This window comes from Haemaphysalis longicornis, unplaced genomic scaffold, assembly GCF_048455015.1.
Source record: "Haemaphysalis longicornis isolate Haplotype H1 unplaced genomic scaffold, Haemaphysalis longicornis Haplotype H1 scaffold_10, whole genome shotgun sequence".
NCBI classification, from domain to species: Eukaryota; Metazoa; Arthropoda; class Arachnida; order Ixodida; family Ixodidae; genus Haemaphysalis; species Haemaphysalis longicornis.
This window is the reverse complement of record NW_027526204.1, coordinates 11488031-11513377: the sequence shown is the minus strand read 5'-3', so window position 1 is coordinate 11513377 and position 25347 is coordinate 11488031. Positions and strand designations below refer to the sequence as shown.

At 52.0% G+C, this 25347-nt stretch overlaps 4 protein-coding genes and 2 pseudogenes across 4 annotated transcripts in view; 3 read left to right on the top strand and 3 right to left on the bottom strand.

The window, feature by feature from the left end:
• LOC144158175 (uncharacterized) overlaps positions 1-22305 on the top strand; it is a 67775-nt gene extending 45470 nt beyond the window's left edge. The window contains exon 4 of the mRNA XM_077688855.1: positions 20498-22305. Within this exon, the coding sequence (XP_077544981.1) occupies positions 20498-22271 (1774 nt within the window). The 3' untranslated portion in view covers positions 22272-22305. The remainder of the gene's footprint in view (positions 1-20497) is intronic.
• LOC144158024 (uncharacterized) lies at positions 2234-4385 on the bottom strand. Its single transcript, XM_077688711.1, has 4 exons — positions 4050-4385; positions 3527-3836; positions 3208-3333; positions 2234-2256 (listed from the first exon to the last, which is right to left on the bottom strand). Exons 1-4 carry the CDS (start codon positions 4383-4385, stop codon positions 2234-2236), a joined length of 795 nt encoding a protein of 264 aa, XP_077544837.1.
• On the bottom strand, positions 10849-14146 carry LOC144158173 (uncharacterized; annotated as a pseudogene).
• LOC144158174 (uncharacterized) lies at positions 14538-16520 on the bottom strand (annotated as a pseudogene).
• On the top strand, positions 22304-22996 carry LOC144158104 (uncharacterized; the record flags this gene model as incomplete). The annotated part of the gene is made up of 1 exon (XM_077688756.1): positions 22304-22996. A coding segment is annotated over one exon (693 nt), but the record flags the coding sequence as incomplete, so codon positions are not given.
• A 250-nt stretch (positions 22997-23246) lies between these two features.
• LOC144158176 (uncharacterized) lies at positions 23247-24415 on the top strand. Its single transcript, XM_077688856.1, has one exon. It carries the CDS (start codon positions 23255-23257, stop codon positions 24290-24292), a length of 1038 nt encoding a protein of 345 aa, XP_077544982.1. The 5' UTR covers positions 23247-23254; the 3' UTR covers positions 24293-24415.
• Positions 24416-25347: the final 932 nt, after the last annotated feature.

Below are 25347 nucleotides of genomic sequence, written 5' to 3'. Positions count from 1 at the left end.
GAGGTATGATATTGGCAAACGTAACTGGCGTGCCGTCAGGTATCAGTGCTCCGCTGATTATGTAAGCGCACAAAACTGATTTACATCGTAGTGTATAGCCGTAGCATGAACATCTGAGGAACCGGTAGTTACGCAGACACTTCTAGTATATTCAGGGCAGTGTAACTACAATCGGTTCCATCAGACGCTGGTTCCGCGACGCTGGCCTGTGTCACACACCTGGCGCTTATACAGACCGAATATACCACAATAAGATCGCGTCAGAAACATTTACACCCTCCTAAACACACCCCATTTGCGAACAGAGTGACTGCTCCACATAAACACGGATTTCCAACGCCCGCAAACAATAAATCTCAGTCGTGAACATGCCGCATAAGCAGCGGCGACAGTGGGGCGCGGGACGGGGACTCCCGCGCCTGCTTTCGAAACGGGCCGCTAGGGGGATTTCAGTGGCGCCCCTACAGGCCGCGCTCGAGGCGTATATAGTGAACTAGATTAGTGGTAGTGGGCCGTGGGAAGCCTCCGCGGCGAAGCACTTCTCCCAGAAACACACAGGTGGCGCTACTGGGCCCTTCATACATGCATACGCGGCGGCAGCATTGTTGCCCGGCCGAAAAACCGTCTTTTAAGGCGGTGCACCCGCGTTTTCTAAAAGAAAGAGAGAAAAGGTAGGGCCGAGAAACCTATCTGGTTCGTTTTCATTTCTTTTTTTGTTCTTTTTTTCAAGGACGCAAGTCCGCCGGTCGGCTGATCGGAACTTGCACTGAAAAGAGCATTCACAGCGCTCGCGCATGCACACGCGCGCACGCACACACAGACACACATACGTGTAGTTTTACAAAAAGTGTTTATTTGCACACAAATACAGGACCAAAAATCAATTCTTCAAGGGGCAAGTAATGAACTACACTCGTCAGGAGGAAATGGGTGCTTATGTACTCCTGCTCAGTTTCAGGTGCTTTGCCCTTTGCCTTTTCGTGGAATTCGAGCTATTAATTCCCTTCACTAGGAAATGGAGGTGCGTGAGAATAGAAAATGAAATAATTTTCACACTCCTCTGCCATGCTCAGTGCAGCCAACAGAATTTCTGGGCAAAAAGTTTGCTTTCACCTGCGCCAGTACATCACAAACACTATTTGTGTGCAATTCTCAAGCTAAAACATTCAGTAAAGATATTGTCTAGATAAGAGATGAAGTTGTGGAGCTCTCTGGATGGGTACAACAGCCCACCCCAGTCACAGTACTCTGTGAAGCTAGAAGGAAGGCCTTCAGCAGCAGCTTTGGCCGATTGCACAAGTAGTAGGTCTTTGCACAACGTACAGTTTAGCTGCAGCACACACTTTCGAGCCACATAACCAGCAACATAGTATATTAACCTTGAGTCACTCTTTTCAACAACAAAAGAGAAATGTTGCATGCTACTTTTAGTTTTCTCAAGAGATACTTCAGCTTCATCGAGCCTACCTTCCGAAAACATCTCATAAATTTTTTTAGGCTTTATAGAGACATTTTCTTTGTCATCAACGCTCATGAGAGCACTTACAACATCAGGATTTGCATTTGCTCCGTCCACACTCCTGGCTAAGTTGGAAAAGGAAAGCAAGTTTATGGTGACAAGAAATTGCTCTGGAGAGGGATGGGCATTGCAACCGCTAGATTGGCGAACGATGCCGAAAAAGTTTTCCAGAGGGTCGGTGCTCAGCCTCGAGGTCATGAGGTACCTATAGCCGACAGACTTTGTGAGGTACTCAAGCAGTGAAAGTGTACTTGAGACGGTAACTCTGAGCCCTGTTGCTGTCGAGTTGCTGAGAAATGTCCCTCCGCATGCTTCCCATCTGTTGAGGTAGTGTAGAAAATTGGCAAGGGTGGCTGCAGCTTCAGAACCTGGCCTCAGTGCTTCGGCAGTAAACCTCGAGGTCATGGCAGTGATGAGGTTGTTGATCTTCCTGCATAAATTTCAGAACATCAAACAGTTACGATATTCATTTTACTAGTAGGTAAACAGAACTCAGTAACAACAACTTACGCAAAAAACTCCTGCGTTGCACTGATGCTGCCACATACTTTTTCAATGTCGGCCTTGTGAATGACATCCCCCTCAAAACATGTTCCAAAAAGCTGGAATGCGAGGGAAACCCTCATCTTCTCAAAGGAGTTTGGATCCAGGTGTGTCTCACTTAGACCAGGCATCACCTTGAGTGTGCGCATGTTGCAGTCACGTAGAAATGCTTCACGCACTGCCCGAATCAACACCTAAATGTTAAATAAAAAGGCAACAGTCAGCAATGTAAAGCATGGACGTAATTTCAACAATACCACACATTGGACTAACCTTTCCAACAGGTGTTGTGAATCCAGTCTTGAGTAGTTTGTTCCTTAGGCATTTAATCAGGTGCGGAAAATCCGACACGAAATGCAAGTCTCTTTTGCTGTCAACAGGGTGCTCTGTCTTACACACAACTTTTTTTGAAGAAGCACTCACTTTAGCCAATTGCCACATCTTCCTGTTCCACGCTGCACCATCACATCAAATATGGTCCACAAACAAGCCTGCCTTTTCAGACAATATAATGGCTTCAGTCATTATCTTGAAGAGCAGATTCCCTTTTATATTGCCTTTGGTGGCAAAAACTCCAATTATTTGGCTCCACCTACCAGTAAAAGGGGCGAACATGATAACCTTGCCGTGATCACATGCCTGGTGTTTATGTTCGGGTCCTGTGAACGTGCCGAGGTCCACAAATCCTTGTATCTGACCTGAAGATGTAACATTCAAATGCTCCGGCAGCTTTAGCTCATCAACAAGCAGGCCGCCGTGCCTTTGAAATGTCGACATGTTGCTAGTTTTCTTCTTTAGGATGTCCAATGACTTTACGTTAAAGCCGAATGATGACCTGTACGTCTTCACATATTTCTTCAAAGTTGTCTTGCATGGCAGGACTAAGATTTCATGCTTCCTAATGTGTTGATATAGTCTCGGACTCTTCATCTTCATTAGGATGCACTCAAGAATCCATTCTTGATTGTAGTGCATTCCTTTTCTGCTGGCCCTTCTTGATGCCTCAAAGCACTGGCGTACACTTGCTTGCTGTTTAGGTGGCAGGCGAGATATGCATTCCTCAAGAGCTTCTTCTTTTATGCTTGCACACTGTGCTCTCATATGATTAAGACTAGCAGTAAGGCTCACCAGCCTTGCGCGAGTACGCTGATTCTTCTGACTGAGTAGTCGTATCCTGTTGGCAGGTGCGACCCGTAGCCTTTTTCGTTTGAGCTCACTCCGTCTTGTCAACAGAGCCTTCCTAAGGTACTTGCACAATATGCATGCAGTTCCTGCAAAGTAACGAGATCGCATGAAAACAACTGCACAAAGAAGAAACGTTTGTCACTGCTTTGCGACAGTTGAGCTATTTCGAAATGGTAAATAAACATGCACGATTTTGTGCAGTATGGAACTACAACAGCAATTACAAACCGCTAGGCATATTAATAACTGTCTTCTTTGGGTGTAAAAATATTTTCTTACCTTCTCCAGGCACACTTCCTCTGCACTTCACACTGAAGACAAGTCCATCACAGTGAACCACTGGTTGCTCCAGCCGACTCGTAAGAGGCAAAGCAGAAAACTCTGCAGGTTCGCCAGCTCCATTACAAATGTGCAGCGACTCAGCATCATGCAACACCTGTTTCGCTTCTTCCATGGTGTGCGAGAGTGCTTCTGATATTAGTGTGCGGCGAACGTACGTCCGGCACACAACGTCGCCTTGTGTACTTCCGCAGTTCATGAGGACAGTCTTTTCTATAACGACAACGTGGGACTCACTGTTGAAAGAGGCCTGAACATAAGCAGCACCATCATAGTTGGTGAATTTGTGCGCGGCCCAGTGCTCTGTCGGTAGAGGCACATTCCACAAATCAAATGGCATGTTCTGCACGTCGACTGCCGGCCCATCCGTCCGAAGCTCATTCAATGGCAAGCAAAGTTTCTTAGATGAGCCACATTCTGCATGTTATGCGCACACCCTTTTTCTTGGAAGCCTTTCACGTACTGGCACTTTCGACAGGTACTTGGGAACATTCGGCAGAATGGTCGGGACTGCGCCCGGAGAAAGCGATGGTTTTCCACGTGGTATTCTCACTTCCTTTCCGTCAATGACGTGAACGTAGTGTCGGAGTATGTACTTCTCTTCAAAATGCAGCTCACACACAGCGTCAGACGGCTCCAGGGGCTTATCAGCACGGTGAAGGTTGCTCTCCCAAACATGTCGTCTTTCGTCGTCCTCGGGCGCACCAAACAACGATAACTTCGGCGCGTTCTTCAAGCCGCTGTACCCAGTTCTGCAACCGGGAGCGAAGCAGTAGTTTCTCTGACGAGGCTTCGTCATGTCACTTCAGTGAAAAACGGCATACGGAATAACAAATACAGTCACAAAACCCACACCAACACAAACACACGGACAAGGGTAAACAAGAGAGACAGCCAGCGCGCGGGCGCGGCGGCACCCCAGGTGAAATAGAATTCCTGTATATAGCTCCCCTAGGGGAGCAGAGTTGCGCGTCCATCCGCCATGTTGAGTTCCAGGCCGTGCGGGAAAGCCACCCGTCTCGTGTGAAAAGCTGCCGCGGGGCCACCGCGCCAGTGGCAGTGGTGAGGAGGAGTGGCGAGGAGCGGCCGAGCGGCCGGGCAAAAACTGGCGCACGATATTGGACCGCTTATCAGACGAGCGGCCGCCGCTTCCACAACCGCCTATGCCCAGTTGAGTAGAATTGACTGTGCGCAGCACTGAAAGCGGGCTTTCTGTCGAACTGGAACCTGCGGCATGTGGCAATCAGACGCGCAACTCTTGCGCTACGCGATATACAGGAACTCTAAGGTGAAAGGCTCTACAGCGCCGCCGCGCGGCCGCTAGGTTTTTCCGGATTTTCAGCTTCAGGCGCGCGCCTTGCCCGCGCCTCTCCTCGGCCCACTACCCTAATCTAGTTCACTATACATTATTATAACATGTCGATGCATACTTGTCCCTTCACTTGCTGAACCAGAATAGCATGCAAAATACGAACAAGAGGCAGGGATACAGAAAAACGCCATGGAAAATATAAAGTGAACGCCAGTATGCATGTGGAGCGGTGTTGATAAGTACCTCTCAGCAATAAAATATTTGGCTGTACGAGAACTTCCATCGTTATTTTTTCTTGTTACATTTCAACTGTCAAATAATGTTACGTAGGAAATTTTTATTTTAATCGCAGGAATTGACGTTTATCTATCCGTCCGCCAAATCGAAACCACGTACCGTTTCTGCTTTCGCATTTCTCGAAGGGTCCGCAGATATTTCCGCCGCCACAGGCCGCCCTTTCCAGAAGCGCAGAGTTACGTTTTCGCTTCCGAAAAGCAAATCCAATGTCATTCAGAAGCCGACTCATCGTTCTGACACTCAGCTTCGGCAGCCCCATGTCGGGGTCGCTGTTCGCATCGCTGAGGATCTTTTCTGCAGTCGGCGCCTCGTTGCGAATGAAGTACTGATGCACTTTCCGTCGGAGAGCAGCAAGGGTGAAGCTGTCGTACCGCTGTACTCTTGTCTTTCCTGTAATTGCAGGCGGTTTCCCAGTCGACAAACGAAGCCTTTTGCGCTTTGGGGACTTCAGGGTGCCACGCAAAACCTCATTCTTGAGCCGTGCGACCGTACGCTCGCTTACGCCGGTAAGCTGGCTAACCGAACGAAATGCGGAAACGACGGAGAGTCCTGGTTGCTTCAGTCTCACTTGGGCGTACACGTTGCAGACAACTTGCTTGGTCTGGTTTGACAGCTTTTGGTTGCGAAGCTTTTTGAAAATCCTTTGAGGCTAATTAACTGGCGGGCTATCGGACGGAAAAGTAGCTGCTGTCGATGAAGACGCCATTTTTTTAAGAGAACCGTCGTACCACCAGTGGTAATTTCCGCAACCAACAAAACCGAAAATTTAAAAAAAGTAACGCTTACTGACGATTATATTGTGGCGATTTATTCGCATTGTTAAAGCAAGGCTAGAAAAAAAGAAATCTATATTTTTGAATTGCATAGGTTATGCGCATTGAATAATGTTTGTAGAACTACTTCCAACTGCGCAGCGAAATGTCGTGGTTCGGCCGGCCACTTCGCCCCCACTCCCGTAGCTTTCTCTCCATTGCCACAGAAAGTTGTCCCCGAGTATAGTCAAAATGGATTGAAAATGGATTGAATATTGAACATATTAAAATGGATTAAATGCTTTCTAACAGACCGCTCCCAATTTGTAACGGCTAATGAATCCAACTCCCCCCTCTCACCCGTAACCTCTGGCGTCCCACAAGGATCTGTTCTTGGCCCACTACTCTTCCTAATTTACATTAACGACTTGCCACATAACATCTCTTCTTCTATAAAGCTTTTCGCCGATGATTGTGTTATTTAACGCGAAATTAAAACCCCTTCTGACCACCTTGCCCTTCAGTGTGACTTAGACAATGTTTCATCCTGGTGCGATACTTGGCTAATGAACCTTAATGTTACTAAATGCAAGATAATGAGAGTTTCACGTCGAACATGTAATATTTCTACTAACTACGTACTTAATAATTCCCCTCTTACTAAAGTTAGCACTTACAAGTACCTTGGCGTTACAATTTCTGACAACATTTCCTGGCAGACTCACATTGACGTTATTATAAATAGTGCTAACCGAACGCTTGGTTATTTACGCCGTAACGTCTCCCTTGCCCCGATGGAACTGAAACTTCTTCTCTATAAAACATTAGTGCGACCTAAGCTCGAATATTCATCATCTGTATGGGATCCACGCGTAAACGTTCATATCAGTAGCCTCGAAGCAATTCAAAATCGCGCCGCTCGCTTCATTTTGTCCAACTATTCCCGTACAGCAAGCGTAACTCATATGAAGTCATGGAGGAAAAAAAGCTTAGGAGAGGCCCCCAGCTATCCCCGCGCATTGGCAAAAGTGTGGAGGAAGTCACGTGTTTTCGGCGGCCATTGGAAGTCGCGTTAGCTACGGCGTCCTAGCAACAGCCCGCCCGCCGTTCGCCAGTCATGGAGGAAAGGCAGCGCCTGCCTTGTCGTCCGATTGCGAATATTTCTGCTTCGCTTTGCTGCGCTGTGGTCTTGCGGAACTCGAGAAGGATGCTGCGAGTTGCGACAGCTGCGCCGATGTGAATATGTCATTTAATTTCTACTTGCAAGTGCACTTTGTACCGCGTCAAGCTTTTGCTCCGGTCGCGATCACGACGCGCCTATTGAAGTGCAGATATCGTGAACGTGCCGTCCCGTCGTACGCGCGGACACCCGTCAGGTAGATTTTCGGGAAGTGATACACGGTGTGCAGTACGTAGGCGACTTGCAATCGAACGATTCGCAACTCAATTTTTTGGTTATCGCCGCTGCATGTAGTTTGCTAGGCCGGCAATGCGCGGCAGTGCCTTTGCAACTGTTACAAGGTAGATTCCCAGTTGATATAATTCCATCGTCCTATTACCTTAGTAGGTGTCCGTCTGTTGACTGGAAGAGTGCTGGATCTGGAATCTGGATCTTTTTGTGGTCTCGCTCTGGATTTCGCTCTTCAACGCTTCATACTGCGAGGTTAGTGTATGAACGTTTTCAACTGATATTACCTTGAATTTATTGACACTGAGACAAGTTGAAACTTGGCGAAAAAAAGTTTATTGACGCCACCCACCCTCTCCTTTTTTTTACTCAATAAAACGTTTTGCCTCCTCCTTCTTCTCCTTCGCAAAAAATTCTATCGAAGGCACGCGAACAACGGTAAAAACATTCCACAATTTTTTAGCTTGAAATCTGCATGAAGTGCTGCTTACCTATATATATATAGAACGGCCGTTTAATTGACTAGTCATCTCTGGGATTGCCAGTGAAACTGCAACGCAAACTTGGGCACTTTCCAGTCCGGTAGCCGCACGGCGTTCGCCCACTGTTTGCGGCGTTCTCCATCGCTTGGGAACCTATAAACGGCGGCGATTGCAAACAAAGGATGAATGCACACCAATGTACAGCAATACTTGTCAGCGGAATGATGCACTAACCGGTGGAAAGTGACGCCCGATTCCTTGGGTACCGATCGCGACTTGCAGCCTGGCACCGAGCATTGCGGCATTGTTAGAGCGAGCCGCTTCGCAAAACTGCTGCGGCCACACTGAAGACGTGTAACGGTGTAACCGCGCGCTTAGGTTCACGGTCACGCGCTGCAAAACGGCCTTCTACCTGCCTATTAGCTGATTTCCGCCGGCTCGGCGCTGGCAGATGCAGACGACAAGAGAGGCGATACAAGACGGAGGAGGCGGAGAAGGTGCACCGAGAGAGAGGGAAAAAGAGTCCGCCATTCGACTTACAAAAATGGCGTTTCCGGCTGCGCTGGGTGTGACGTCAGGGCCTCTCCTAAGCTTTTTTTTCTTCCATGTATGAAGTCAACCTTAAATCTACCTAGCCTATCACTTCGCCGCAAAATCTCGCGCCTGTGCCTCTTCCACAAGTTGTACCATACCATACCCTCACTGAGTAACTCACTTTTTTTGCCGCCATCCTACATTTCATCCTGCAGCGATCACCACTTCAAAGTTGGAATTCCAAGCAGCCGTACAAACCTTCATTTTAATTCATTCGTGCCCACAACAAGCTCAGACTGGAATCACCTTCCCGCTTCCATCGCATCAATCACTGACCCTGCCAACTTCAAGAGTACCATGAACGCATACCCTTTTTAAACATGCTCCATTTGTTTGTACAGATTGTTATTTTGTTTTTTCACCACTCCTCTCTGTAACGCCTTGTGCATTGAGAGTAAATCAATGAAATGAAGATGCAATGATGTCAATGGCACTGCGGCTTGCCTAACGAAACCGAAACTTGAACACAGTTTTGGTATTCGTTCACCCCGAATGCTTCCAAATATTGGGAATTTTAAATTCGAGTCGTAGCGAATTCGAATACTGTAATATTCGTTCGAATATTCGAAGCCACCGAATTTTCGCACAAGCCTAGACGATATAAATCTGCGTGAGGGCAACGTGCTAACCACTCGACGTACTTAAAAACACAGGGGCAAAAAACTTGGTTCATCGGAAGCAAATTACTGGCCACAGTAGAGCGCAACCGGGAATGGTTGTCGCGCTACTTGCCGCCATGTTGGAAACGCAAGCGGCCTCACACACGCACGCTAGTTTGCTGAAATAGTGTCCCCTATTATTCCGTCCGCTAAACGCAGAAACGTCCTAACGTACGGCGCATGCGCAGTGCGAAAGATGCAAAAAATAGCGCTCGCTAACTGTTAGCGTACGGCTGCGCCAGTTGTGCCTGGCGCTTAACCTGTTCCCATGATGAAGTACCAACTAGCTTGCATCGACACATTAAAGGGACACTGAAGTGAATTTGTCAAGCTCCTGTTTTTGCTTGCACTGCGGCGTAGACTGGCTCAAATTAGCACACTTTTCATCGTTTATCCGGTTGAGAAATCGGTAATTATTTTACAGAGCGCGAAAGAAGAAAAACTACCATGCGCGGTTTGCGGCGGCTGCACCAACTAAGCTGTGACGTTGGGAGGAGGGGGCACCGTGATTGGACGATGCCCTAGGTTAGCAATCAAACAAGTTTCGGTTTCGGTTCTGTAAAACATGTTTGACATCCGATGGCGTCGTTGGATGGGCATTTTCAATATCCCAGTAATCGTAGTGCCGTGCTTCTGCCGTGTTGTCGGCTGTAAAATGCATAAGATAAGCCTCCCGGGACGGCTTGGAATTGTAGCATTCACTAGCCGAGGCCTACGCAGTGCATGAACGCCCTCTGCGTCCCCGCAGACGCACAAATGCATGCGCTTTTCCCCCATATTTGGAGCTTGCCTCACTCATGCCTGTATCGTAAAAAGCGTGTTCGCACCAGGCCAAGGGTGTGTTGATTGTGGCCTGTGCCCACTGCCCGCATGCACTCGGTGCTTATGGCAACAGCACGCCAACGAGAACTCGCTAGCGTGCCAGTGCCATTCTGCGCGAGTTCTGCAGACTAGTTCGTGGAGCAGTGAACGTTGCGGCCCAAAAAAGGTGAACTCCGTATAGAAAACATCGGCGAAAAACGAGAAAGTTACCCTATATATATATAAAAAAAAAGCTTGTACCCGTCGGGATTTGAACTTGTGACGGGCAAAACACTTGCGATGACCTACCTAGCGCTCCAGACCACGCGGCCATGGGCGGGAGCGCTGCCGACAGTGGAAATATAAGGTATATATTGTATAACCAGTTTACACTTTTATTTAGTTTTAGTATTTCAAGCAGCCTAGGTGAGTGTTGTATCGCGCTCGTGCAGTAAGCGCCCCCCGAGTTTCCACAATAGCTCACGTCTAGCAATTGCACTTCTTAGACGGAAAAGCGTTCGCAGATGCGTAGTCGTGCTGCTGGCCGCTGTGCTTGTTCGCCCAGCGCAAAAAAAGTGCTTCCCGCACCCTAGTTTACGCTGTACGGTAAAAATATCAATTGATTTTATTTCCTTAGTACCTGTATTGACTTCGCTGACTCTTCTACCCCTTCAAGAGGCCTTGTATTTTCCTACTGGCGTACCAGTCAGCGAAGCGTCGCATGTGCGCTTGTGTGAAGCGACCTTGACTTGAAGCTAGATACAGAGTACAAACTAACGAAGTAAAGAAAGGCACATTTCAAGGCCATTCACAAACGTGTTGTGGCTTAGTTTCAACTGATCGAGTGAATTGAGTGAGTGAGTGAAACAACTTTATTGACGAGCCGGCATAAAGGGGGGAAGGGGTAGGGGAATTAAAGGTAGGCACTAGCGTGCTCGGATGTCCCGGAGCAGCATCCTACTCCCGTCAAACCCGTGGGGGCGCCGCTTTCGGCCGCTGGCGTTCCAGGATGCTAAGCACGTGCTGGACCACGTGTCTTTGGTTGCCTAGCTCTCGGCTGATGATCTTGCTGCTGATAGCAGTTGGCATTGCTTCTTTTTGGTTACCCGGCGGTGGCCCACAGTCCCAGAGGAGGTGTCTCGGGGTGGCTCGCGCTTTCTTGCAGTGTTGGCATATATCCGTGGTGTATACCTCCGGGCAAACGTGCTTTGCCCAGTCGGGGGTCCATATGGTTTGTACTTGCAACTGCCGTAGTATGATTGCTTCGTTGCGTTGTAGGTCTCGGTGAGGCGGTGGGTAGAGGCGTCTGCTCGTTCTGTACCACTGCAGAACGTCGCCGTAGGTTGTGATGGAATACTCTTCGTCTTCGGCATCGGGTCGTTGCGGCTCCGAGGAATGCGTTGACGGAGACCCGCGGCTAGTTAGCGCGTGTGCCTCCGTATCTGCCTCCTCGTTGCGGTTCGGGCCCGCGTCTAGCTCCCCGGCGTGCGCAGGGAACCACTTGACGGTAACGTTGATTTCCGGTCTTGCTAGCGTTGAACACACTCTTGCAGTGGTTCCATGGACGTTGTTTGTAGCAAAGTTGACTATTGCCGGCTTCGAGTCGCTGAGGACCGTGCGGCAATCCGGGATCGCTAGTGCCAGTGCGATTGCCAACTCCTCGGCTTGCGTGGGCGACTTGCACCGTATGCTTCCCGACGTTGTGAGTACTCCGGTGTCTGCTGCGATGACTGCTGCTGCGTACGTGTTTGGCCGGTGGGGATACTTCGCCACGTCCACGTAGTACGCGCGCGGATCGTTGGCGTGACCCTTTGTGAGGGCCGTGGCTCTCGCCTTTCTTCTTTCTTGGTGTAGTTGCAGATGCATGTGCTTCGGTAAAGGTGGGACCCTCAGCCTTTGGAGAACGTCCCGGGGTAGCTGCTTTGCTACCTCCGAGGTCGTCGCTGGCGCGTTGATTCCGATGCGTTGTAGTATCGTTCTTCCCGTCCTGGTCTGGGACAGGCGGTGATACTGCGCCGTTCGCTGGGCTTCTGCGATTTCTTCCAGCGTGTTGTGAACGCCCAACGCGAGCATGCGTTCCGTGTTGGTGTGGGGGTATAGGCCCAGGGCCGTCTTGTACACCTTTCTGATCATCGAGTCAATCTTGATCTTCTCCTCCGCTTTCCAATTGTGGAACGACGCTACGTAAGATGTGGCTGACTGCAAACGACTGGGTAAGTCGTAGTAGACTGTCTTCTCTCATGGCCTGGTACCGCGTGGCCACTCTCTTGAGTAGGCGGGTGGCCAGCGAGAGCTTTGCGTGGAGCTTCTGTACTGTCACGTTGTCGCGGTTCAGGTCCTGGAAGTGCAGCCCCAAAACTGAGCGTCTGCAGGTGCGGTATCGGCGTTCCGTCTTGGGTTACCACGTTGATGTGCTGCGTTGTCGGGCGTCGCACACTTTGCGGTGAGATCACTAGCAGTTCCGACTTGGTTGGTGAACATTTGAGTCCGGTGGGTCGTAGGTGCTCTTCTACGGCGACGATGGCTTCTTGGAGGGCTGCCTCGATCTGGCTGTCGCTTCCTCCCGTTGACCACAGCGTGATGTCGTCCGCGTAGATCGTGTACTTGGTGTTTCTAACGCGTTCCAATCTTCGTGCAACGCCTATCATGACGAGGTTCAACAACAGAGGGGAGATCACCGAGCCCTGCGGGGTCCCCGTGCTCCCCAGCTGCTTGAGCGGTAGTTGTAGTTCTCCTGCCACAAGCCGCGTGGTGCGGTTGGTCAGGAAATCTTTGATGTAAGCGAACGTCCTCTCCCCCATGTTGAGATGGGACACCTGCCGAAGGACGGCCGAGTGGTGTACGTTGTCGAATGCTCCCTGGAGATCCAGTCCGAACAACGCTCTGTTATCCAACGTGGGAAACTGTCTGTCCACGATTTCGTTCTTGAGTAACAGCATGGCGTCCTGGGTACACAGTTTGGTCCGGAACCCCAGCATTGTATCTGGATATATGTTAGAGTCTTCCAAATAACGTTGCCATCTGTTGAGTAGGACATGTTCTAGCACCTTGCCCACGCACGACGTTAGAGAGATGGGTCTCAGGTTATCTATGCTGGGTGGTTTGCCCGGTTTGGGGATCAGGACCGTTTTTGCGGTCTTCCATTGTTGCGGTAGCTTGCCCGTCCGCCAGCACTGGTTCTTGGTGAGGGCTTCGATTGCCGTGTCGTTCAAGTTCCTCAATGCCTTGTTGTTAACGTGGTCCGGTCCGGACGCCGATTTACAGTTAATTGTTTGTAGAACCGCTCGCACTTCCCATTCTTCGATGTTGGCATCCAGTCTCGCGTTGGTTGCCCCTTCGTAGCTGGGGAGTGGGTCCGTCGGTGTTACGGGGAGATAACCTGGCGTCCAGGCGTCGTTGCACCTCGGCCTCTCCCATTTCTTTGACGGCTTTGTGAATGGTCTTGTTCAGCGTGTAATGCTGAGCTCCCTTGGTTGTCTGATCGTTGAAGAAGTGGCGTAGCAGGCGCCACGTCTTGCCTTTGTGTAGTTGACCGTCAGCTTCTTGACACACCGCGTGCCACTGCTGTCTGCAGAGGACTGCGCTGTGATTCTCGATGTCTCTGTTGAGTTGTGCTATACGTTTGCGTACCTTTCTGTTGTGGCGTTGACGTTTCCAGCGCCGTTTCAGCGAGTTGCGAGCTTCCATGAGGTGGGCTAGTCTGCTGTCCAGCATCGTAGCCTCCGGCTCCGCTTCTACCGTCTGAGTGGCGTCTTTGGTCGTGGCGTCTAACATGTTGATCCATGCTTCTATGTCTTCAGTGGTTTCCGTAACGTTGTCTTCTAATTTCTTTCTGTACTCGTGCCAGTCGACGATTTGCTGTTGCTGTGGTCTTTGCGTGCTCTCTGCGATGGGTATTGTAATTTCGAGTATGCAGTGGTCACTTCCCAACGTCTCCCCGGTGTTCCGCCACGTGATGCCACGCAGTGCCGAGGCCGTGCTTATGAAGGCGAGGTCTGGGTTTGTGTCTCGCTGCGACGACGTTCCGTTTCTCGTTCTTGCGTTGGGATCGTTTAGCAGTTGGTAACCTGCGTCCATTGTTTCGTCATTAAGGCTGTGGCCCTTCGCCGTCGTGTATGGATACCCCCATGCCGTATGTTGAGCGTTTAAGTCGCCGCCAAGTAGGGTTACGTTGGAGCCCGCGAGCTGTTGCGCTTTGTGCACAAGAGTGCGGAACTTTTGCTGGAAGTGCTTCGGATTGTTGTACACGTTGATTATGAAAGTGCTTTCACGGCGCTTGCGCTTCCTGGTGACGATTTCGACCGTGGTGTGTGCGATGGCGCCGTTGGGTAGCAGCTCGTGATCTATTGAGGTTAGATTCTTCTTTACCAAGGTGCAGACCCCCTGCCCTGCTCCTTTCCCAACTGTTCGTGCGCTGGGGGGCTTCACAAAGGATCTGTACCCCGGTAACGTCGGTGGGGTTTCACTGTGCGTTTCTTGTAGTATTATAACGTCGGGTCTCTTGGTGCTTTGCTGTATGTACTGTTGTAACGATGCTTTTCTCCCCTGTATGCCGTTGGGATTCCATTGCCATATGAGGAGATGATGCTGTTGTGTCCGTGCTCTGTTTCTGTGGGTAGCGGTGCCTGTTGCCGTTGTCCCGTCCATTATTGCGGTTGGGTGAAGGCCTGTTGCGGGATTAGTCCAGACGCCGTAAGAGCGTGTATTAGTCCATCCAACGTGGTCTGTATTCCTTGTATGGTAGACTGCATGCCATGTACGGTTGTCACCAACGTGTCGAGGCGTGCGTTGGTAGCATCGAGGCGATCGTTACAGTAGCCTTGATGGCTTGGCTCAGGGTGTCGTAGTTGGCTTTCATGGTCTGTTCTAGTCGATCTTGACGTTCTTCTAGGCTGTCCAGCCTAGCGTTGACTCTTCGTTCACGTGCGTATTCGAGCGCTCGCTTCTTGAGTGCCGGTTCGCTTGTTCTAGCAACGTCGATCGTTTCGGGTTCTGCGCTGTTAGCTTCCGTAGTAACTGGGGCTTGTACCTCCATGGCTGAGTTTGCGTTGTTTTCCGTTGGTGTTGGGGGTCTTTGTTGAATCTGCGGCGGTGACGGCGGCGGTTGCGAGGTCGCCTGTTGCTGCTGCTGCTGCTGCTGCGCGTTGATGAGTTGGTTCAACTTGGCGTTCATCTCTTGCATTTGAGCTGTCTGTTCGGCGATGCATCGCTTGAGCTGGTCGTTTTCGTTGCGTAGTGACTAGAAGGTGTTGTCCTTCGCTTGAGCTACTTGGTGGAGCGTATTGCGGTTCGCCGCTTGCGGGTTGATTGCCTGGGCCCAACGTATCACGTTGCCCGGTCGCTGCTGGTTGCGGTTGTAATTCATGTTCTCGCTGCGCTTGCCGTCGGTGCTTCTGCCGCGGCTCGCCGAGCGTCCCCTGCTTTTGTCCCGCTTCCTCGAGCGGCTGCGTTTTCTCTTTGATAGATGTGCTTCGTTTTGTTGTTGCGGTGGCAGCTGCGGGAAGTCTTGCGACGAAAACGTTGACCCCGCGTTTCTGCGCGCCCATCTGCGCTGAGTAACTACGAAGGGCACCTTGTACTTGTTCGTACAGCCTTCCGCGCCCGTGGCGTGGGCTCCGTTGCACAGCTTGCAACGTGGCTTGCACCGCGCCTCGTGGTCTGCCCCCGGGTTAGGCGCGCCACACGCAAAGCAAATCTTGGTTTCCGGTGTGGGGCATACGTCGGCTCGATGGCCGATTTTGCCGCATGTCCTGCACACGTTGTGCAGGACATGCGGATATTATACAGGTGTTGCCTGTATAATACACACTTTACTATATTGGATCCGTACTTTATGTAGTTGGGAACCTTTGTTCCTGCGAACAAAATGACGATCGAGGTAGTGTTTCCAATCCTGTGCGCCTCGAGGGCCTGCGGGTTTGCTTGGTTAACGATATTCTCGTGCAGATCTTCGGCAGTGTTCTCTACTGCGATGCCACGGATCACTCCTTTCACTGTGCCGTGAGGCGCGGTGCAGTAGGCATGCGTTTTGTAGTTACGGCATCCAATGTACAGGGAGCGTACGCTTGCGTAGTAACGTGCTCGTTCTTCATCGGGCGTGCTGATCACGATGATGTTCTGCGTGGGGTTAGTACAGATCGGATCTGATTTCGCTGCGGTCTTGGGAACGTTGGCTGCCATTATGATTGCGGACATTACGATGTCGGCTTCGAGTCTCGCTAGGCATAGCCCTCCTCTCGGTCGTATTACAATCTTCTGCTCTTCCCGCGGCAAATTCAGCGGCATGCGGGACGCTTTGGTGATTCTCGCTATCATGCGTTTTGCTTGAGCTTCGCTAAATTGCGAAGTTGGCTTGCTGCTTTGGGTAACTTCGTTAAGCTGGGGCTTATTAAGTCGTTGGCTTACTTGTTCTCCGGAGATTTTCCATCCCACGATGTCGCTTGGGTCACGAAGTCGTTGCCTCGCACCGCGACGGCGATGCGGCCGGTGCTGCGCAGCACCTCTTGGTCGTTGATCGTGTCGGTGGTCGTAGTGTCGTTGCCGCCAGCACAAAAGTCCATGTCTTCCGTAGCAAGGGCCGTGAAACGGTTGTGGGAAACGGCGTTGAGCTGCGATGAGGCCGAGGTCATCTTCGGCGATGAAGAGTCGAGGCGTCGAGCGGGGCCGGGCGGCCGGCGCAGCTGCGCGCCGCGGCCGTACTCGTGCTAAGCGTAGGCGTGGTCCGCTAGGCCTAGCGTCGCACAAGTGAAGAAAACGTCGAAAATTGACGAAAAGTCCGGTTGACCGGGCCAAAAATGGTATCAATCGAGTGCAGGGATGGTCACGGACACTGTAGTGATGATTTCCAATGGGTTGGAAGCAATTAAGGTGGCACAATTAGCGAAAGCTGCGGAGCCCATGCGGAGCACGTCTGCTCAGCTCGGCGACCGGAGCGCCCTCCCGATCGAGCGAATTGGCATGATCCGTCGGCGGCCGGCGGACTAAACGTTGGGCCGACTGACTCGGTCGCGGAAGGTCGGCGAGCCGTGCAGTAGCGCAGCTAATTGCCAGCTCCTCTCCTGCTGACCTCACACGAAAACGCCAAAGAAAATGGGCGAGAGTGCATAGAGGAGGACAGCATTTTCGAATATATTTTTCTACTAATTAAATTCGCGTAAAGGCGCTCAGAGTGTTCGAAACAGGGCCTAGGGACTCCGGACTACAATTTGCGCTCGTAATCCAGCATTGTTTACAAATCACTTCAGTGTCCCTTTAATTCAGTTATTCTAAAACTCCATGAATACCGTTCACCTTGCTGAACATGGGTGCACGCTGCTGGAGTGCGGCGCTGGTTTGCTCTGCGCCTTGCCGTTTATCGCCACTGATAAAGTGACCCGAAGTGGTGCGTTTTTGTGCACGGGTTCTGTATCAGTTTAAAATGCCTTTATCACATGCCGCCGGTAGGAATTACCACCGCCACAAAATAAGACCTGGGATTACCACCGCCACAAAATAAGACCAGGGCCACATCTGAGACGGTGCTTTTTGGATAAACAGTGCGCGGTGCATCAAAGGTGCGCCGCCGATAAAAAGGCACGTGCCGCCGATAGCAACTGCAGCAGCGTACACCGCAAAAGGGCGAGACCAGGCCGCACACATGCGGCCAGGTCTTTCGTTCGCGGCGCAACGATAATGTGCGGTTTTTTATTTACGATTTCTCAGCCAATACTCATCGCTTTAACAAAATTCTTGCGGGAGGAGATTGCTAATACATTGCTTTATTTGGTTACATGTATATCCATGCATCGGCGGAAGGTATTTCAGGACCCCTTCAACAGACTAAAATAAGGGTCGCTAACGTATTCAGGTGTAGTTCCGGGTTGCATAAAGTTGACACGGCGGAGGGCGGGATGGTAAATCAGGTGGGAGGGGGCTTTGAAGGCAAAGAGAAAAAAAATCAGCGGATTGCCAATAATATTTCACAATAATCTGGCAAAGTGTGTGTATGGGGAACAATGCAGCTGGAAGCAATCAATTTTCTGTCCTTGTCTCCCCGTCAAACACTATTTAAGGTCAAAACTGGCGTGTTGGCGTTCAGATTGTTGTGACAGGGGAGAGTTGGGGTTTTGACGACGTGCTGGGGGCCGCATAATACAGCCCGGCGGGCCGCATTCGGCCCGTGGGCTGTTGGTTGCCGACCCCTGCAGTAGATATAACCAACACAGTCAGGGACGATCGCATGTAAATACTTTGGCCGCGCAACTTGTATATGGCTGTGTTATGTTATATAAATATAGAATTTCACATCTCTGCAATGGCGAACATGCGACTTGGAGCTTGTTTTGCGTCCTTTAATTGCGCCTAATTTGTTTATTTGACGCTATTGCCTCACCTACTCGCTAGTATACATGTACCGTGCCATTCGTCAATCGTATGGTGTGAAATGTTAAGAAAGAACCATTTAGTTTGTGAAAATACAAAATAATATTTCTACTCGTTTTCAAGATGGTGCCAGGCCAGCAGTGTCAACTCAGTCGGCTGCGCTTCTCGCGTCGTCTTGCATATGCTCCCGTTGAAGCAACCATTTGCAGTTACCTCAGGCTATATGATGAGTAGCATTCTGTGTTTATGGTATACTTGCGAACAGTTTCTTTGTCAACGGTACGCAAGAAGAACGAACGATAAGGATGGTCAAGAAGTTAGACCACCGCACTTGGGGATACTGTCCCACGTCGCTAAGGTCGCGACAGCTCGCTCAAAAGGAAGCGAATAAATCGGTTTGTTGTAGCGGATATTATTTTGTTTAGCCTCTGCAACTACTTTTAGGGTGTTTTATTCAGTATGCAGTCGCTTAAATGCACCGCAATATGATTAAATTAAGTACAACCAACTTTTGCTCTGACTTGTAATTGCAAAACACGTGGAGGGCAACGAGGGTCGTCTGCTTTTGTACTATGCAGAGGCGTCGGCCACTAGGGGTGCTGCATGGTGCCCAAACTCCAGTGCAGGAGCCCTATAGGAAAGCCAGTGCTTATACTAAGTGACATCTGGATGTTTTCTTTGGAGTGGCCGCTGTGTCACGGAACCTGGCGTTATATATCGTCGAAATTATTAAGGCAGTAGAAAAGCGAACAATTGACGTCCTTTTTGGGTGGGACACGGCCACCACTGCAAGGAAAACATCATGTTGTAATTCCGTACAAACACCGGTTCTCCTATAACGTGAAAAATGTGGAAAAACGTATTCTTTGATTTAGTTGCCTCGGGCCAAGATAAAAATATTTAAATTATGCAAAAAGGTTGACAGAAGACTATTTTCTCGAACAAGGTAAAAAAATGCTTCTTGCTTAAATATTCTGCGCCATTTGTTAGTGCAAAAGGTGTTGTGTATATGTGAACGCGTACACGTAGCACAATCAGGGAGCTGCCTAATCTCTAGGTTATCAGCACTGGCAATCGCTGCGTGGGAGCCGTACAGCCATTAAGCACAACACTGGTATGTGCGGCTGTGTGCCAGTTTTTGAAGATACCACGGTGCATTTAAAGCAAAGATCAAACAACTAGGGAGATAAGCAAGGCACACCAAGCAACGCTATCTGCAGACCGAGGTAAGATTGAGAATTGGCCTATTTAAACAACAAGGTTTCTAGCCATGCTGATGAATAGATTATGATTGCGTAGAAATTCCAGAGATTGCGTCTTTTTGGAAGGGTTTTCCACCATGTGGGTGACTGAAATTTGCATATAAGTGGTGCTTTTCCAAAAATAAATTGCTTGAGTGCAGCATTGTACTGTCGGTTACTGGTTAGTTTCTATTTGTGTCTCGACTTCGGGGATGGATTATTCAGGAAGGGTATTTCAGATATACTTTCAACGATACAGAAAAACAGTACTCCAAAATACACATAACAGTTACCGACACTGAAATACTTTTTTAAAAAGCTCTGCAGCGATATGTATTTGATACCAACTACGTGACATGACATTTAGTAATTGATACAAAGAACGATCAAGAGAAATTAGTTATTTCAGGTGATGCAAGAAAGCGACATAATTAACTCAAGTAAAAGCAGCTTCTTAAACAGCTTGACAGGTTGCATGTCATCCTGTCTGACTGCCTTCTCAAAATCGTCTTGACAATAAATTTTGGAGGACGAGTTCACTCTGATAGACTCCTTCTTTGCTAATTGCTGGCAACATTGGTGAAGCAAAGCTTTTCTGGTATAGCTGTTCACCTTAGATAGGACACAGTTTTAAATGCAGAGCATTTCTTGAACTCACGATGTCACCCGGCGTTGTCGGCGTTGGCGTGCCTCGGCGTCCGCAACAGCCGTTCCAGGTGCGCCCTCTCCCCCACTCCTCCTCGCCTGCTCTCCGCTGCTCCTCGCGTGTTCTCTGCGTGCTCGGATCGCGTTCAGCAACAGGTGGGGCGCGCATGCGTCGTAGTTTGGCGCGGGAGCAACAGCAGTTGTGGTGTGATCGTGACGTAGTCGTGACGTGGTCGTGGCGCGGTCGTGCCGTGATGGGGCGGTTCTTGGCGTTCGCTCTCGCTGTTAATTTCTTTCGAACCAGATAAAATCGGGTATGTGCGGGGCTCCAATACAGTCATCGCCTGCGCTCTCTTCAGATGCTGTCGTCGGAGTCAGCGTTGTACGGGATGGAATCAAGACCTTCAACCAGTGCTGCGACGCAATCCAACACCAACGTCGCAACACCGGTTGAAGACATCGCACCATCGTCTTCTGCATCGACATCGACTTCGGCGGAGGACAAGGCGGCGAGGCGGCGCGCTGCCGACGCGGAACGCAAGCGTCGTAAGCGTGCTGCCGACGCCGACCTTCGAGAACGAGAAGCGGCGGCAAAGCGGCAACGTCGAGAAGCGGACCCGACCCTTCGCGAACAAGAAGCTGCAGCTGCTCGGAATCGTTGGGCTACGGACCGTTCGCTTCGAGAACGACACGCATCAGCTACGCGTCAACGACGAGTTGCAAATCCGGCTGCATCTCAACGAGAAGCAACGGCTAAACGGCAACGGCGACAAGCGGATCCAGCCCTGCGTCGACAAGAAGCTGCATCGGCCCGTCAACGACGAGTTGCAAATCCGGCTGCAGCTCAACGTCAGGCGGCTGCTAAGCGTCAACGGCGACAAGCGGACCCAGCGCTTCGTCAAGGGGAAGCTGCAGCCGTTCGACAACGGCGAGCAGCGGATCCAGCCCTGCGTCGACAAGAGGCGGCAGCAGCGCGTGAGCGTCGACTTGCAAATCCTGCGGCAGCGGAATGTGAGGCGGCTGCCAAGCGACAGCGCCGCCAAGCGGATCCGACTGTACGACAACGGGAGGCGGAAGCCGAACGTCGTCGTCTTGAAGCGGACCCGGAGGCCGTTCGCGAGCGCCAACGAGCCGTGCAGGCGTGTCACCGCAAGTGTGGCGGGGCCGACGCTCGATTCAAACGCGAGTTCCTCGATCGCAGCTTCGGGCACAGCTGCGCCGTTTGCGACCGCCTGTGGACAGACATCTCAAATGAGAATTCTCGACCACAATATCAGGAAACAGCTGTACGTCTCACCGCTCCCTAGAAACATGCACCCTGTGCATCACTCTGGGCGCAGGGAAGCAAGAGCCAAGGCCATCCACACTTACTACGGGAGGGAACCAACCACTGTGTACACGGACGCGTCTTCCTATCCCGGCATAAGAGCAATGACAGCCGTGGTTGTCCAGAACAATAAGCACGTCACCAGCCTAACCCTACCCGGATACGACCCCTTACAAGCGGGAGAAGCGGCCATCGCTGTCGCCATTACCGCCAGCGTAATCATCACAGATTCGCAGCAAGCGTGCCGCAACTTCTCATGCGGACGAATTCACCGCACAACCCACCAAATCATCTGCCGGCGTCCACCAGACAGATCTATCATGATCACATGGGCACCCGCCCACTCTGCCGTCCCGGGCAACGAAACCGCCCACCTGTTGGCCCGAGAGTTATCCCGCCGGGCCCCGGGAAGCGAGCAAGAGAGGCCAACCCCGCTGATCACGTATCACAAAATAACGCAGCACTACAAGTTGGGACGTATCACCTACCCAGCACCGCATAAACACCTAACCAAAGAGGGGGAACGGCAGCTCCGTGCACTCCAGACGAATACTTTCCCCCATCCCACTAAATGCCATATCTTGCACCCCACCGTATATTCCCCGCTATGCCGCGTCTGCGGAGCCCCCGGGACGCTCTTTCATATGATAGGGGGCTGCGCGCACGCCCCACTACATTCGCGAAATCCCTCCATTCCTTCTCGCGAGCTTTGGGAGAGAGCTCTGACCAGCTCCGACCTCAATGACCAGCACCTGCTGGTGTTGAGGGCTGTTGAGGCGGGGAAAGCTCAAGGGGTCTTGGACTGAGGACTCCTCCCCATTGCTCTTTGCAATAAACACGTTTACTCCCTCTCTCTCTCGACAACAACCTGACGACGGTGGGTAGCATCCGCAACGCGTCGCACCAGAACAACTGCTTGCGGGTTCTTTGGAGCGCGTTTGTGGTGGACGCCGGCGGCAACGGTCCGAGCAGCGTTAACGATAACGACAACGTCAACAACAGCACCGATAACGACAACTTTGCCGGCTTCGTCGTCAGCGACGGCAACCGCAACAACAACAACCGAAACGAGCACGGCAACGAGGACGGCAACGACAACAACGGCTGCCTGGACAGTGCCGTCGCGTTGTCGCGGGTGATCGAGGTCGTGGACAGCATCGACGACGTGACGAACGCCGGTGTGTTGGAGCGGTTCCGCACGTTCGCCGTGTGCAACTCTTGCAAAGACTCGATGATCCGCGGCGTGGTCCCTGCGATGTGCGTGGCGTACGGCTACAAGTACCCGTCTCGTCCGGTGGGCCTGCCCGAGTTGAACGCGGTGGAGGAACGGCTCATCTCGCCTCGACTGCCGTTCATGAGCATCCGCCGTTTGACTCGGGCAACGGGGCAGTACGGCATCCTCGGGCAAGTCGTGAACGTGCCGATCGAAGTGCCCAAGTTGGTGCTGGAGCTGCCCCGTCAGGTGCCCGACGACGCGGCCATCGACGTCAACATCAAGCGTCGACTGATGAGCCCGGCTACGTACAAGTGAGGTCTGGTGAAGCGCAGCAATATCTTTGCGTGGCTCAAGTACCTCGAGATGACCGAGCTGTACCGCAGGCTGGGCATCGAGATCGATTGGTCGCGCGTCGACGACTTGGACGATGACGACGACGACGAGGGGAATGCGGACGTTGACGGCGACGACTACGTGGAGCGGCTCCCCGCGGACGTGGACATCGACGACCCGCTCGAGCTGAGCAAGCTGCAGCACGCCATGGAGCGCACGGTGGTGTAAGACGACGAGGGCATGCACGTGGCCCGAGTGGAGTCGGCGGAGGAGGTCGGGCGCAGGCTGGCGGAAGGTGCGTATGCGGTCGACGTTGCCCCCGGCGAGAACGTGCGTCCGCTGTCGCTGTACGTCGACGCTCACGGCGAGGAACTGGCGTACCCGATCATCTACCTGGGCGTTCCTCGTCGGATAACCGCGGCTCGAGTGACGGCGTTCGCAACGTCCAGCAGCGAGATCCGACGCACCGACCGCCGCGGCGTGACGCCCGAGCACGTTCTCTACATGGCCGTGAAAGTGCTGTGCTTTAACGTCCGCGAGCGCACAATGACGTTCCGCACCAACTCGTTCACCGACTCCATCACGCGAGAGCAGCTCGAGAAGGGTGGCCAACAGTTCCTGGACGACGTGCTCAACCGCGACATGGGGTTCCTTCGCGGGATTCCCAACACCATCCAGTACTGGCAGGAGCGTCGCCGGGAACTGTTTGCGATGATCCGCCAGCTGGCCAAGCCGCACGTCTTCCTGACGCTGTCTGCGTCTGAGGTTCATTGGGACCGCCTTCTCGAGACGCTCGAGCGTCTGCGCGTGGGGCACGAGGGGCGCGCCCGAGTCGTGGAGGAGATGCGTTCGTGGGAGCGCGTGGAGCTCGTCAACGAAGACCCCGTGGCGTGCGCCATCTACACGGACCGGATCTTCGACGTGATCCTGAACCCGCTCCGCGACCGCCGCTGCTCGCCGTTTCGCCGGTACGTGGTCCGCGACTACTTCAAGCGGGTGGAGTTCCAGCAGCGCGGCAGCGCCCACGTGCACACGATCCTCTGGCTCGAGAACGCGCCCGCGGACGAGGAGCTGAGCGGCGTGGACGGCGCCATGCCCAAGACCCTGGAGATGGTGAAGACGCTGCTGACGCTGGACACGGACCTCCGCGGCGCCCGCGCACCCAGAGCCACGCGCACACTCACACGTGCTATAAGCGCGGGCGGACCAAGTGCCGTTTCGGCGCTCCGTTCATGCCGAGCGACGAGACGCGCGTCGTGGTTCCGTTCCCACCGCTGACTACGACGACGAAGACGGCGAGCGCGGACGGCGAGTCCGGTGCTGCTGCTGGGCTGGCTCCGCAGGAAGAAGCTGAGCGCGTGCGTCGGCGCGTGCTCAAGAGCAAGTACGACGAAATGCACCAGGGTCTGGAGCACGGAGACTTTGCGAGCCCGGATCAGTTCCTGCGATTCTTCGACGTGGGTTCCCGCGAGGAGTACCTGGAGATTCTGCGCGCCGGTGCGACTCGACCGCACGTGCTGCACGTGAGGACGCCTGCCCAGAAGTGGGTGAACGCGTTCAACTCGTGGATCGGGCGGGTGCTCGACTCCAACATGGATCTCCAGATCATCCTCGACCACTACGCGTGCGCGTCGTACGTGGTCGACTACGTGAACAAGGCCGACCGCGGAATGTCGCACCTGCACCGCGCGGTGGCCGAGATCCTGAAGGAGAACCCCAACGACGACTGCAGGCAGCTGCTCCGCAAGCTACAGGTCAACGTGCTCAAGGGCGTGGAGATGTCGGTGCAGGAGGCCGCGTGGTTTCTGCTGCGGCAGACGTCGCGCAAGAGCCGCGACGTGGTTTACATCCCGACGTGCTTCCCCGAGGAACGCGTTCGCGTGCGCAAGACGCGCGACAAGCTCGCTCACAACAGCAACACCAAGAACAAGAACAACTTCAGCAATGACGTCTACACCAACTCCCGCGAAAAGGGGGACTAACTCAACCAGAGGCATCTAGACGTCGGCAACGCAACAACCAGAGAAGAAGAGAAGAAGAAAGAAGAGAAGAAGAGAAGAGAAGAATAATAATCATACTCACTTGCTATTAAATGATGTCACGTGACCACTTAATTACGACTCCTGATTAATTACAATAATAATTATAGCAACAACAACAATAACAACCAACAGCAACAACTGCAACAACATTAACGTAACCCAACCTACTTAACGTCGTGCGCCCCCCGAAATGCTCTGCATTTGACCGTGCCCCTCGCGAGGGGGATGTTTTTTTTCGGAGGCGTGATAGCTTGCACTGACATCGCTTTTTTTCCCGCTAATGCCACCAAA